Raw genomic sequence first — 14212 nt, 5'->3', positions numbered from 1 at the left:
TACCAGTAAAGAGATAGAGGCAGAAATTGCGGTAACAGCGAAAGAACCAAGGAAAGAGTCAGCAACTATTGCTCCAATGATCGGAAACAAATTGGTGCTACCATTCGCTATGTTATAAATCTGAGCTGCGTTTATGCTTTTCACATGGAACTCCTGAATCAGAAAAACGATCAGGTTTGCCAACCATCCTACGCCTCCAAGTGTGAAACCCGCCGCCGCTCCTGGTTGACATAAATAGAAATAAGGCACATATTGGTCCAACACATTCTGTGCATGTATGTGTGTGTTTATGTTTTAGAGAGAGAGAGAGAGAGAGAAAAAAAAAAAGAGAGACCACTGATGAAGGGGAAGGTGATCCAGCCACCACGTTTGGTACCAGAGCTCGAAATTTGGGCTTCTCTACTTTCCATATTGCAGGTCAACTTGTGCTAATTCCAAGTGAGATGGAAGTTTTTTGCTTCTTGTTATATGCTAATCAAGTCGTATGATTTGTCAGATTCCTGTGGTATCTTCACTCCTTGCCAGAGAAAATATTGTGATTAGTCCACATTGGCCTACCGTGGTTGTTTATAAATTAAGAAAGTGAAATATGTACGCCAAAAGACAAAATCTATTGCATATTACTATATAGTTTTTTTTTTTTTTTTTGGCTGAATACATTTTACTAAATAGTCAAACTCACGATTTATAAAACAATGTGTGTCTTACACCAAAAGATGCTCACAAACCCGTGGATATCCTTTATTTCTTTTTTAATGAATAAATATCCTTTATTTCATGTCTTAAACGAGCATGTACATAAAAAGATTCTTATAAATTGAGTTATAAGATTAAGAAATTAATGTGTACTCCCAAAATACCACAAATGCGTACTTCCTCCTCTCACATGAATGATGGGTCCCACTAATTAAATTGATAGTACGCATTTATGGTATTCCGGAAGTACCTAATAATTTCTGTAAAGACTAACTTTTGGGTGTTAGTCCAACGGATGTATAAACTTAAGCCTAAAACAATAAATTTGTAGAGAATGGGTTGGGAAACTGGACTAGCGAGAATCGGGTAACAGAAGAACAAATTTTAGTCCAAAAATGGGAAAGATAACAAAAGCTTGTATAATCTTCTCGGATTGGGCCGAGGACGTTGATTCTTAAATACTTTCTGTTTTAAAGCTCTAATATAGATTTGTTTAGAATCCCCCCCCCCCAATCACTATCAAGGTCTCTCCTCTATTTTATACTATCATCTTCCTCTTCTTTCCACCTTCCACGTATAAATTTAGATTGGTAACTCTGATACTTGTCCCATCAGCCCCTCCCTAAAGTCTTTGGGGGTAACTGTAATGCTGAAAAGCATGATTCAGTCAGTTGCAAAGCATTCAATGCCGTGGCAGTAGCTTTATCTTAGATATTTTATATCTTTCCTTTGTCATGTCCCTCCTTAATACTTATCATCTTCCCTAGAATGGTACGGATTGTTGCTCTTGTTGGCAGACTATGCCCTCTGTCCTTGGCCTTACCTAGCCGAGGAGGGATTCTTCCTCGTTTTTCCCCTTGTGTGATTCTGATCGAATTCTATTTCTTCTCCATTGGCATAGACCCCTCTGGAAGTGCTTAGCGTCCTCGGATTAGGCCCCTGGCCCAACATGTATATATAAATATGGATTCTCTGGCCCCCACAAAAGCCCCTCAAGATCCTTCTTTCTGACTCTTCAGGAGAAAATGAGGATGTTGATGTGATGATAGTTCCTTCGCACCCAATTTGCATCACCTTTTTCTGTACAAATTTTATTATTATTATTATTATTATTATTATTTATAACTGACCAAGTCACATTCCTAATGTTTCAATATACAAGGCACTCCTTCATTAAATTCTCGCGGCTCCATGTTCCCCACGTTCTACGATGTGATGAGGATCCAAGGGCTGAGGATTTTATTGAGAATTGAGCGGGATTTTTTCTCTTTTCTAACTTTCTCTTTGAACTTCGAGCGGAATAACTCCCACTAGGTTTCGCCTTCTATATAAGGCACCTCAGGGGAATCATTCTTCTTCGCTTTACAAATCTTTGAGTCCTCCAGAAATTTCAAACTCTAAAATCTTCGGGGCTTCCAAAGGACCCAGCCAAGATGGTGATCAAGGCCTAGGGGATGAGATGGCCAAGGATAAAGGTAAGGGTGAGGAAACCAAGCCCTCCTCAGAAACCAAGGATGCTGCCAAGGCCCAAGATGGCACAGTCAAGACGAAGGAAGCAGAGGCCAAAGATGTTCTTGCCTTTCAGCCGAGCAAGAAAGAAGATCCTCCTTCTCCAACCACAGCCCAAAGCAAGTGCAGATCGCATAAGATTTTTGGTGTGACAAAGTTTCGGTTCCAACCTATATCAAGTGTGCACAAATGTAAAAACAATCCAAGGTTAATCAAGCAAATTAATGAGAACAAGGATAGGCAGGATTCCTGTTTTTCAGCCTTGATAGCAGAAAATCTTGTAATTTAGGAGAAAAATGATAGATAGGTCTCCTATTTTGTAATGAAAGTTTACCATTATGCATAATGTACATTTCCTTCATCTAATAAAAAGGGTTTGCACTTTTTACTTCGTGAATATTTCTTTTCTCTACAATAATTATTTTATGAATGGTGGGGTTGTTATTTTGATTAAATTAACTTTGTAAAAAATAGTAAGGAAAATAACCATGTGCTTATACCACGAACTGTGCCATCCGTCATAGAATACCGAGGACTGCAGGCATGACTTTGATTCTGTTTGAACACTTATAAAAGATGTCTTAGTGTTAATTTCCCCAAAGCATCTGGTCCGAGGACTGCAAGCATGACTTTGGTTCTGTTTGAACACTTACAAAAGATGTCTTAGTGTTAATTTCCCCAAAGCATTTGGTCTGAGGACTGCAGGCATGACTTTGGTTCTATTTGAACACTTATAAAAGATGTCTTAGTGTTAATTTCCCTAGAGCATCTAGTTCGAGGACTGCATGCATGACTTTGGTTCTATTTGAACACTTACAAAAGATGTCTTAGTGTTAATTTTCTCAAAGCATCTGGTCCGAGGACTGCAAGCATGACTTTGGTTCTGTCTGAACACTTACAAAAGATGTCTAAGTGTTAATTTCCCCAAAGCATCTCGTCCGAGGATTGTAGGCATGACTTTGGTTCTGTTTGAACACTTACAAAAGATACTAAAACCATAATGGACAAGCATATGTCAATGGAAGTTTTCGTTAATAATGATACCTTTTCAGGAGATACTAAAACCAGCCCCACTTTGGATTCTCTTTGATTTGCAACATCATCAATATGTACCCTCATGGGGTTTCAGCAAACTCGACCATCAGTTCAATGAAGGCTCCACCCTTCTTAGAGGCACAAGACATGTATTCGATATAGAAAGCCCCCAATATCGTATCCTACTTGGCAATCCTCCGCGTAGCGTGCATCTTTGCCAAAATGGCCTCTTATAATGGTCGATCTCCTGCTGCATCACCTTGGTATGTTGAGTGTTGAACTCACTGAAACACCAAACTCCCCACAGACAGCACCAATTGTAAGGACCAACTTTTGGGTGTTAGCCCAACGAATGTATGGACTTAAGCCCAAAACAATAAATTTGTAGAGAATGGGTTGGGAAACTGGGCTAGTGAGAATCAGATAACAGAAGAACAGATTTTAGTGCAAAAATGGGAAAGATAACAAAAGCTTGTTAAGGAATAATCTTCTCGGATTGGGCTAAGGACGTTGATTCTTAAATACTTTCTGTTTTAAAGCTCTAATACAGATTTGTTTAGAATTCCCACCCCCCCTCCCCCCAATCACTATCAGGGTCTCTCCTCTATTTTATACTATCCTCTTCTTCCACATCTTTCCACCTTCCACGTGTAGATTTAGATTGGTAACTCTGATACTTGTCCCATCAGCCCCTCTCTAAAGTCTTTGGGGGTAACTATAAGGCTGAAAAGCATGGTTCAGTCAGCTGTAGAGCATTTAATGTCGTGGCAGCAGCTTTATTTTAGATATTTTATATATTTCCTTTGTCCTGTCCCTCCTTAATACTTATCCTCTTCCTTGGAATGGTCCGGATTGTCGCTCTTGTTGGCAGACTATGCCCTCTGTCCTCAACCTTACCCAATCAAGGAGGGATTCTTCCTTGTTTTTCCCCTTGGGTGATTCTGATCGAATTCTATTTCTTCTCCTTTGGCATAGACCCCTCTGGAAGTGCTTAGCGTCCTCGGATTGGGCCCTTAGCCCAACATGTATATATAAATATGGATTCTCTGGCCCCCACAATTTCCCTATAAGATTCTTAGCAAAGTTAATTGTCTGCACATATTCATGGTTATTTATCCATTCATTAAAAAAGTATTGGAATATTTATTGAAGTTTGCCTTGGCCTTGCCAATCATAATGCAATCATTAGATATGTCAATTGGATCCAATTAATTCGATTAATGGACCTGGATTCAACTATTGACGTTGATTAGTTCAATTAATGGACCTGATAGGAAGTAAATTATAGTTGTAGTTGTTGAGATTTTTTAGAATTTAATTAAATTTTTTACGAGTTACTTCCTTTCCTTACTTTATGAAGTAATTTCCTATCATTTTCTTATGTAATAAAAGAACCTAAAAAAAAAAAAAAAAGACCTATATAAAATTTTTTTTTTTTTTTTTTTTGGGATAAGTTGTTTATCAGACAAGACACTAATTGGAGTTTAATGTGAATAGAAATTGAACTCTAGATCTCTCATTCAATAATAAAAAAGCTTTATTAAAGTTAAGTTAACTGAATAAAGGTCTCATTTGTAGATAATTAATCATGAATCTATAAGTGGGGAATTTCCTTCCTATGCTTGGTGCTAAGCCAACAATATTTGCATCTCTATTTCTCTACTTAATGTTAAAACTTTGACATTTTTATCTCTTTTCACTTCTGGGTCCTAGTTCCTAAATTTTATTTTTATTTTTTCCAGTGTATGGCATTAACTTTACATCTTTATTTCTCAAAAGCATGTTTTGTTCATCTTGCATCATATTTAAGGAAATGGCTTGCACCAGTTGCCCTCATCTCCAATGGCAACTCTAGGAATTTTCCTTAAGGTGATGGTTAAGAAACTTAAATAATACAAAATCTTTAAAAAAAAAAATTTTATTAAAAAAAAAAAAAAAACCCCTTGAATATCGGCATTACAAAAATAAAAGCCCGCAAAAGCATGAAATTTTATAATTTCCTTCTACTAAAAAAAATGAAAAAGCAAATAAGGACTAATGAAAGACAAAGTGTGCTTTACTTGAAGATTAAAAACCATTTGGGAGGAATGAATAGAAATTTTTTTATTTTATTTAGGTGTCTAGATAGTAGTGTGTGTGTGTGTAAGTGCAATAAAGTAAAGGGGAGGGAGATTGTGCAAGAAATTAAAGGGATGACATAAAAATAAAAAGGAAGGGATTACTTGAACTTAAAATGGATGACATAATGTAAAGGGGAAGGAATTACTTGAAATCAAAATGAAAGATGAAAGCTCGAAAATATGTTAAAAAACACAAGAGCTGTTTAAACCCTCAAATCAAAGTTACGGCTTGATAGATTTTACACTAACTTAATTCTAAGTGCGGAATAGTGTAAATGCGAGCAGATAAACAAACAAGCTACTCTAACACATATTCATATAAACACAACAGTGAAATGAAATGTAAAAAAGTAGGGAAGAAGAATGCAAACACAGATAACATGTTGATGTGTTATCGAAAAGGAAATCGAAGAACTCGACGAAAAACCTCTCCACCGCCCTCCAAGTGGTAATCAATCCACTAGACAATCAGTTGGGATACATGGGTTAGCAAGAGACCCTCCAAGCCTAATCTACCCGCTGTACCTAAGCCCTCCAAGCTCTTACTCCAACAGGGTTTTTCGGAACCGTGTCTTGTCTAGCTCTTCGGATCCCGCAACAAGCTCCATGTTGCATCTGCCATCCTTGACTTCTTTCAATGCTTCCCAGCAGCACCAAAACCTCACTTGACACTCTGAAAGGGTGTGGTAAGTGTTTGGGCTATCAACCTCTCAATGGTATGGAAATGGAGAGGTAAGAGTTGAAGAAATCCACAAGCTTATGTGTAGAGATATATGGGTATGATAATCTCTAACTCTCAAGATGTTTGGCTAGGGTTTTCTCCTAGAAGCACTCCTTAACATTTGTGGGTAATGTGGGTATATATAGTGTAGGTATATATAGTGTGGGTACAGAAAGTGTGTATCAGATTGTACAGTTTGGCAGAACAGAATGTTTCCCGGGGGGTCTCGCGGGAAGGCCTTACCTGCGAGATACTCACAAAACACAACTGTCTCCATCTGTATTGACTCTTCGCATTCCAGTCATGTGCAAGGCATATGCTTCACTTCGTGGGATGCTTAGTCGCGAGCTACCCGTGAGAAATCTTCTAGCTTCAATTGCTTGAATCTTCACACTCTCTCTCTCTATCACACAACCCTTACAATCAAATCCCACATTAAATACAGGGTACAAAAAATTGAATAAAATTACAATCAAATTTGGCACAGAATAAAAGCCAACAGAATACATATTGGTAAATCACAACTTTACAAAAGATATAAATGTAGAGGAAGGGATTACTTGAAATTATAATGGATGACATAAAAATAAAGTAAGAATAATAGAAATCCCTAGATACCCGATGAAATGGGATTTCTTCCCCTTAAGAGTAATTCCCATATAAAGTCCAGGAGTCCAGGAGATGATTCAATTCCCATCTAGGGAAACTATCACAATATCACAAACAAACAATAACTATATAGACATAAAGATAAAGAGATATATACACAACAATATAGCAAGTAAAATATAGAGACAATATAAAGAGAAGAACTTCATATATAGATAGATGATGTTTACATGAGAGAATAAAAAGAATGGGATGGGTGTAGTTATAGAAAAACTACCCCATCCCTACAAGCTTACCCAAAAAATTACAAAAAAATGGAAGAGGCTTTTTTTTTTTTTTTTTTTTTTTTTTTTTTTTTTTTTTTTGTAAAGGGTTTCCTAGAGAGAGACTTTTAAAGATTTTTCAGAATTTTTCTACTCTATTTTCTCCTTCTTCTTTTTTTACCAAAATTTTCTCTATTTCTTACAAGAAAAAAGAGGGGGTATTTATAGGAGGAATGAGGAAAATGGGGGCTAGGTGAAGTGTATCAAGATAAACTCACCTAGCCGCCCAAGGCAAGGGGCAACTAGGTGAAATGTATCTTTTTGGTCCGATTTTCACGTAGCTTTTTTGGGGCCCTTTCGAGCTCCATTTTCTTCAAAATTTATATTCTAAAAAAGCCCTGGATGTCTAGTTTCCAATGATCCTGACGTTGCAAGATTTAGAGCTACGATCATTGAGATATGGCATTCAAAAGGAAGATGATGCAGTTTTGAAAAATTATGTGACGTTTTTCCTTAAAAAATTTGTATCTTCCAATCCGGGGTAGATATCATCGAGCCCTTTTTATGAGAGATAGTTAAGACCTCATTCTTCAAGTTGTTTTAGTCAAATTGCTTCAATTCCTGCCCAATCGGTACAATTTATTGTGCGATTTTATTAGGGTTTTTGGTATTTTGGTGATATCTCATCCATTTCAACTCCAATTTTGGCCCATAAAATATCTTTTTGAAAGGAAAAATATGCCCTACAAAACAGCCCAAAATTCAACTTGATCCGACAATTGAATAAAGAAGTCAACTTTTTGACCATAATCGGTTAGGGTCTTGGCCTCAATTGCTATCAAAAGGGATTTTAAATGTTATGACCCTTTGATCTACTATCCGATCATGTTGTATTTATTTTTTACCCTTTTTGGCTTTGAAACTTGTAATTTTGCTCCTTTCTTTTCAATTTTTTTTTTTTATTTTGGCATTTGTTTTTACGTGTGAATCGAGGACAAAATACGGTATCGATAGATGTATGTACTTATCTCACATATATATATGTGATTGATGCATATATATATATATATATGTGTGTGTGTGTGTGTGTGTGTAATTGATGCATATATATATATATATATATATATATATATGGATTTTGCTAACGTGTGCCCTAAGGGCACACAATAACTAACCATTTTGGGAAAAAAATTTCTCGGAAATTGAAAAAATATTGACAACTTTTTCAATTTCTGAGAAAATATTTTCAAAAATGGAAGGTTTAATGTGTGCCCTTAGGGCACACATTAACCGGACCCTATATATATATATGAGAGGGTGTATATATACTTGTTAGGCTTTAGATTTGCAAATTCTATTACATTGTAATCTTAATAGAGTCTGTAATGAGTGATCAAAGATTAAGAATCCAAGCAGCAGCTCAAAGAGAAAGAAACTGAAGCTTTCAACAACCCTTCGATATATTCCAATGCTCGTTCGATCGAATTTGTATTTTCGATAGCCTATCTATCGCAGCTTAATCAATCGAAAGAAGATTCTATACACTTCGTCGATAGAGCCTGAATTGATCGAGAATCGTGAATTATGGAATCTGACATGTTTTAAGAAGTCCGTTATTGCCTTGTTTTTCATACCCTACATGCAAACATATATAAGTGCCTATTATAGCACAACTCAGCAGAGTTGTCAAGAGACTTGGTTGTACACTTCAAAGAGAGAAAAATTAAACCTAGTTTACACCAACTCGTGAATTCAAAATGTCATTCTCCATCAAATGATAATGTTCGGTGGTCAGAAAAAGCTAAAAAGCCACAGAGCTAGTCCCAATTGTTGTTGTGGAGTTGAAACCTTTATGGTAGTCTTTGGAATTAATTAGAGGGCTTGACTGTGAGCCCGAACGCAACTCGATAGGTGTTCATAATAGAAGAGTTTAGACTGAAATAGAAGTTTTTTTTTTTTTTTGAGAAACTTCTCTCAATTTTGTTGAGAGGTAAATAGACTTAACACACACACACAGGGAGTGGGGGGCTGAGTTTAATATCACACAACTCACTCCACACAAAAGCCGGTAACTCTTGTGGGGAGTGGGAATAGAAGTTAATTGTTGGGTCTTGTCATTAAGTTTTCTACTGAAAAGAGCCCAGGGATAAGAGTTTATCTTAGATTGTAAAACTTTAATTCTATAAGTGAATTTCTTGTTGGGATAAGGCCGTACTCCAATGGTGATTTTTCATTTCGTCACCAATTCGGGTTCATGCGTATTAATTTATTTATTGGCGACTTACTGGCTTGTGACATTTAATAAGTTTTTTTTTTTTTTTTTTGGTAAGCGACATTTAACAAGTTAAAACCTTGATTACATAACTAGTAATTAATATAAGTTGATTAGTTGAGATACATAATCAATTTAGGAGACAAAACAGTCATTTTCAATACTCAATGCATAAGATATTTTCTATTACTTTAGTTCAATCAAAGTCATGCCCACTAGATAGCGACCCCAATTGGTATCCCATTGCGGCGGATGCCTTGCGTCGCAGTGACATAAGAAATTCTTGAAAGTATAATGCTAGTTGGAAAATGAAATAAGGCAACAAAATTTCATCATGAAGCAATGAAATGAGTTCTTGCTTTGAAAATGTTGATAGAACTTACTCTACGTTGTTTCATTGTATTATGTTTTCAATTGTTTGATATGATAAAAAAATTTTCAAGCACAAATAATCAAAACCGATGCCTCCTAGCTACCGGAGTGACAGTCCCAACTCCCAATCACCTGGTGACCCAACAACTAGCTAGGGAGAAAGTTACTGTGTGTTTATGTAAAATATTTTGTTAATTTTTTGTATTAATAAAATTTTACAAATGATATTTTGGTCAATGAAAAAAAAATTTGGATCTGACCAAATTTCACGATAAAACAAATACAATAAATTCGCACCACCTATATAGCACTACAAGTGCACACAACTATACCATACCACCTATTTGACTGCTTATTCTATCCAAAATAGGGGTGGCAAAATAAGCTCAAACCCATTTGCCAATCCAAACTCACCCACTCTAATTAAACCCAAGCCTACCCAATTATTGGTTGGGTTAAATGGGCATTAACCCAATTAGACCTAGTGATTGTTGTGTTTTAACTAAAAACCCATTGGAACCCATTTAACCCAAAAACAATATACCCAAAATTCAACCCAGCCCTTCCCAAAAAAAAAAAAAAAAAAAAAAAACAAACAAACAACCCAGGCCTCAGGTTTCACGAGTGTTTTCATTTTCCCTCATTTTCTTGATTTCCAATCATGCTAGCCGCTTCTATTTTCGCGCCGACGTTCTTTCCCTTCCAATTGCTCCGTCCAAGCTTCGACGATGGTTTCAACTAGTTCGTCGCTATAGCATAGTTCACCTTCGAAACTTGTTGCTGCTAAGACCACACCTTGTTGCTATTGCCGATGTTGAAACTACGGTTCAAGTTCAGGTTTAGCATCGGAAGCGGCTATTGTGGATTCGGCTGGCTCTTCATCATCATCATCTGCGATTGGCTCAATGCCTGTGACTGAGCAATCAACGGCGGCTGGCTGAGAATCTGCAGCGGAGGCGGAGGCTGTTGAGCCATCATCGGAATCTACAGAGGCTTTTGGCTCATCATTTTAGCTTGATCTTTCATCGTTTATTTAAAAACCCTAAAAGAGCAAAACAAAACCCTAGAAATTCTGTGTTTCTCTATCAATCAAAGATCGGAAAGTATCAGATCGAGAAAAAAAAATTTCATGAGTTAATTTTCTGATTCAATCGAAAATGGAGACAAACCGAACAATTAATTTTCTGAGTTAATTTAATTTTCTCAACTATAATTGAGAAAAATAAATTATAGTTGTTAAAATAAATTAAATGAATAAATTTTTAATTTTCTAATGGTTTAAGCTTTTGAGATAGTTTATGATGGTCATTTCCAGTTTAGTGGCATTTTGGTAATTTTGATAATTGGGTAATTGGGTGGGTTGGGATTTATCCATAATAATTGGGTTGAGTTGGATTTGAGTTAGAAGCAATTAGTTAAATGGGTAAATAAGTTTTATATACCCAACCCAATTATACCCACCCCAAACCCACCCATTTACCACCCCTAATCCAAAACGCAATCATTACCGTGGCTAAACGTTCGTGCCACTATCCTTTAATGTGGTCACCTCTCATAATTTTATGCACTGTCCCCTGAAATCTAAAACTAAAAGATCAGAACTCAAATTTCGTATTAAATAAAAAAAAAAAAAAAAAGAAGAAGAAGAAGAGAGAGAACAAGACTAAAGTAGTTGAAAGTGGAGGGAAGAAGAACTACAGGAAAAGCTTTTTCAATTGATTATGGTAAACACGAGAGGTCCCATTTTAATAGCCAAGCTTTTTCAAATTCCACGATCAGAAATTTAGTAATTTTAGGTAAAACTTAATTTTAGGAACATAGTTTTACCGTACCAATATTCATAGCTATTTTATGTGTTTGATTGTCATTAAGCATTTATTACTTTCACATGAACCATAATCCATGTAAAAGTTGTGACCAAAAAAAAAAAAGTAATCTTATAATTTTTTTCTCAAAAGTTATCCTTTTAGTTTTTTTTTTGGGTCGGGCCTTCAAATTTTATATCTAATTATTGGTTTTTTTTTTAAGAAAGCTTCAATTTATAGTATTCTGTTCTTAATAACAGCTCTTTAAGTAGACATATCCTCTCACTTTGGACAAATGTTCTGACCCTTGGAGCATTATAATGCAAATTGTTCTATGCTGTATTCTTATAAACGGTCAAAAAATCATATCTTTGACGATTTTTTTTTTTTTTATATAAAACATTAAGACCCAAAAGTACAAATCAAGGATTCTTTATTGTGGTCCAAGTTTATTAATTAGTGGACAATTCACAAAGTACAACGTGCACATGATCTAAAGTCAAATATTCCCACAACAAAGAGTCTAGCAAGCAATCACTGCTACGGGGAGGCCAACCAAGCGGCTGACTCTCCTGCTAAGATGGGTAGTTTACAGCAGGAGGCTCTTGTTTACTATATTACCCCTCCCCTGTTTATGTTGGACGTTTTATTTTTCGATAGCGCTAGTAGCAGCGATTCTAATGTAACCACTGTGACTGAAACTTCTGTAACTGTTGAAACCCGCTCCTTCTCGGGTTAGTTTTAATAGGCTCGTTGTTTAACCTAAAAAAGAATAAAAGAGTCTAGCAAAAGACGCAACTTGCAAATTGCAACATAGTAAGACTATTGCCAACAAAGAGACACAGACAGAAATTGCGGCAACAGAAAATGAGTTAACAACTATTGCTCCAACGACCGGAGACAGACTGGCGCAACCATTTGTTATGTTTCAAATTGGAGCAGCATTTATGCTTTTAACATCGAACCCCAACTGGCTGGATCAAAGTTGTAGATTACTTGTAAATAACATACTATTTACCTATATATAAAATAGACCCTTATGTACTCTATTACATGCAATTCAATATATAGTCTTTCAAACTTTAACAGAACACCTGAATCAGATATACGAACATACATTATATTGCATATTGTGGTTTTCTAAAACTAGGAAATATGGCGTGATTATCAGTATATTGTATCATAATGTTCCAGTCTAACTCCTTATCATTTTCTTGCCACTCAACATCACAAGAACGGAATGGCACTAAAGTTTTACTATGCAAATGAAGCACTCATGGCAGTAATAGAAGTTAATGTACCCACGATATTGTTAAGGACAATGTTTGGTAATAAACTTTATCGTAGTTTAAGCCTAAAACTCCACTCAATATCTCTTTATTAGATGTAAATTTTGATAAATCCACTGTTACATTACATTTTCTTCTTATATCATTTAGGCTTCAATAGTAATGTCATCAATTAAATATTTAAATTTCAAGTTTTTGTAGGTTAAAATTATACATAAAAAATAAGTTTATGAATCTGTTAAGTTCTAAAAGTTTAGAACAATTGGCAAACCGTGAACTCAAACTTGTCTAAATATAGATTCCTAAGTCTATAGGTATGATTAGAAAATGAATAATGTGCTGCAAGTTAGAATACAAGAAAAAGGAAGCCACAGGTTCAAGAATTCGAAACATGCCAGGTTCGACCAATCAAGAAGAAGGCTCGACCAATTGAGATGCAAATACTTCAGATTTTAATTTCGGCCCAATTGCTCATTAAGCATGTTAAGTGATTAAGGTTTTAGATCTATTTCACATAGTATTTAAAGAAAACCCTACAGCACGTTTTGTTATGACTTTGGAGGTGTATTCTTTTGAAATCTAAAAAGTGCTATGCCATCTCTTTTCAAAGTTATTGCCGGAATTCCATCTAAAGATTATTACGACCGGTAGATCTGAAGTGGCGGCAACGAGATCATACATAGCTTATGATCTAAAACCTTTGAGTGAGATCTCAAAGTCACAAAGGTGGGTGTTTGTGTGCGACAAATTCAGATAGAAGAGTCCGTGGATTCGGAGCTACACGTGGTCGTGTGAGTAAGTACTACAAGAGGTAGCTCTAGATTTAGGGTTTAAATTTATTGTAAAACTTCCATTCTATCATAGTGAATTTGTTGCCTTAAGAGTATATTAAGTTAAATTCTCCCTAGATTTTTTATCTTAAAACTGGACGGTTCTATTGGTTTTCCTAAGTCATCATATTACTATCTTATTTACTTTTCCACACTTAGTGATATGATTGTTTGTGTTTAATCTAAATCTGAATAATAAACCTTAGTATCAACTTGGTTAATTAATCAGGTTAAACAATCTGATTGTACAAGAGTCTAAACAAACAAACAAACAAAATCAAATAGTAAATAATATTCGATTAACACAAAATTTGATATGTGTTAAGAATATAAAAAACATACAATTCAATAGTTAAATTTTTAAAATATGTAATTATATTATTTTTTTAGTGATAACTAAGTTTGTAGTCAAACTTTTTTTTTTTGAAACTTTGTCAAACTTTAGTCTAATGTTAAATATATTTGCAAATTATAAGGGGAGGGGGTGGAATAAGAGACACAGAGATGCCAGACCACTATTGACATTGTAGTCACTTGGTACCATTGATTGTTACTTATCCACTCATCAAGAAAGCGATGGAACAGTTACTTAAGTTACTTAGGCAATTATTTGGGGGGGGTGGGGGGTTGGAATAAGAGACACAGAGATGCCAGAGATGCCAGACCACTATTGACATTGTAGTCACCTAGT

At 35.6% G+C, this 14212-nt stretch overlaps 1 protein-coding gene across 2 annotated transcripts in view; it reads right to left on the bottom strand.

Annotated features, from left to right (window-relative positions):
• Positions 1-14212, bottom strand: part of LOC126733023 (protein NRT1/ PTR FAMILY 2.7-like) — a 60506-nt gene that overhangs the window by 25230 nt on the left and 21064 nt on the right. The window contains exons 1-2 of one of the 2 annotated variants that reach the window (XM_050436150.1): positions 335-564; positions 4-221 (exon numbers count right to left, since the gene is read on the bottom strand). The exons of the other annotated variant lie outside the window; for it this stretch is intronic. Of the exons in view, the coding sequence (XP_050292107.1) occupies positions 4-221; positions 335-410 (294 nt within the window). The 5' untranslated portion in view covers positions 411-564. Of the gene's footprint in view, positions 1-3; positions 222-334; positions 565-14212 lie in introns of those variants that run through there. 2 annotated transcript variants of the gene reach the window in all.

The sequence above is a fragment of the Quercus robur genome, chromosome 1, assembly GCF_932294415.1.
Source record: "Quercus robur chromosome 1, dhQueRobu3.1, whole genome shotgun sequence".
NCBI lineage: Eukaryota > Viridiplantae > Streptophyta > Magnoliopsida > Fagales > Fagaceae > Quercus > Quercus robur.
Note: the sequence above shows the minus strand (reverse complement) of the source record. Positions and strands in the feature narration are given on the sequence as shown.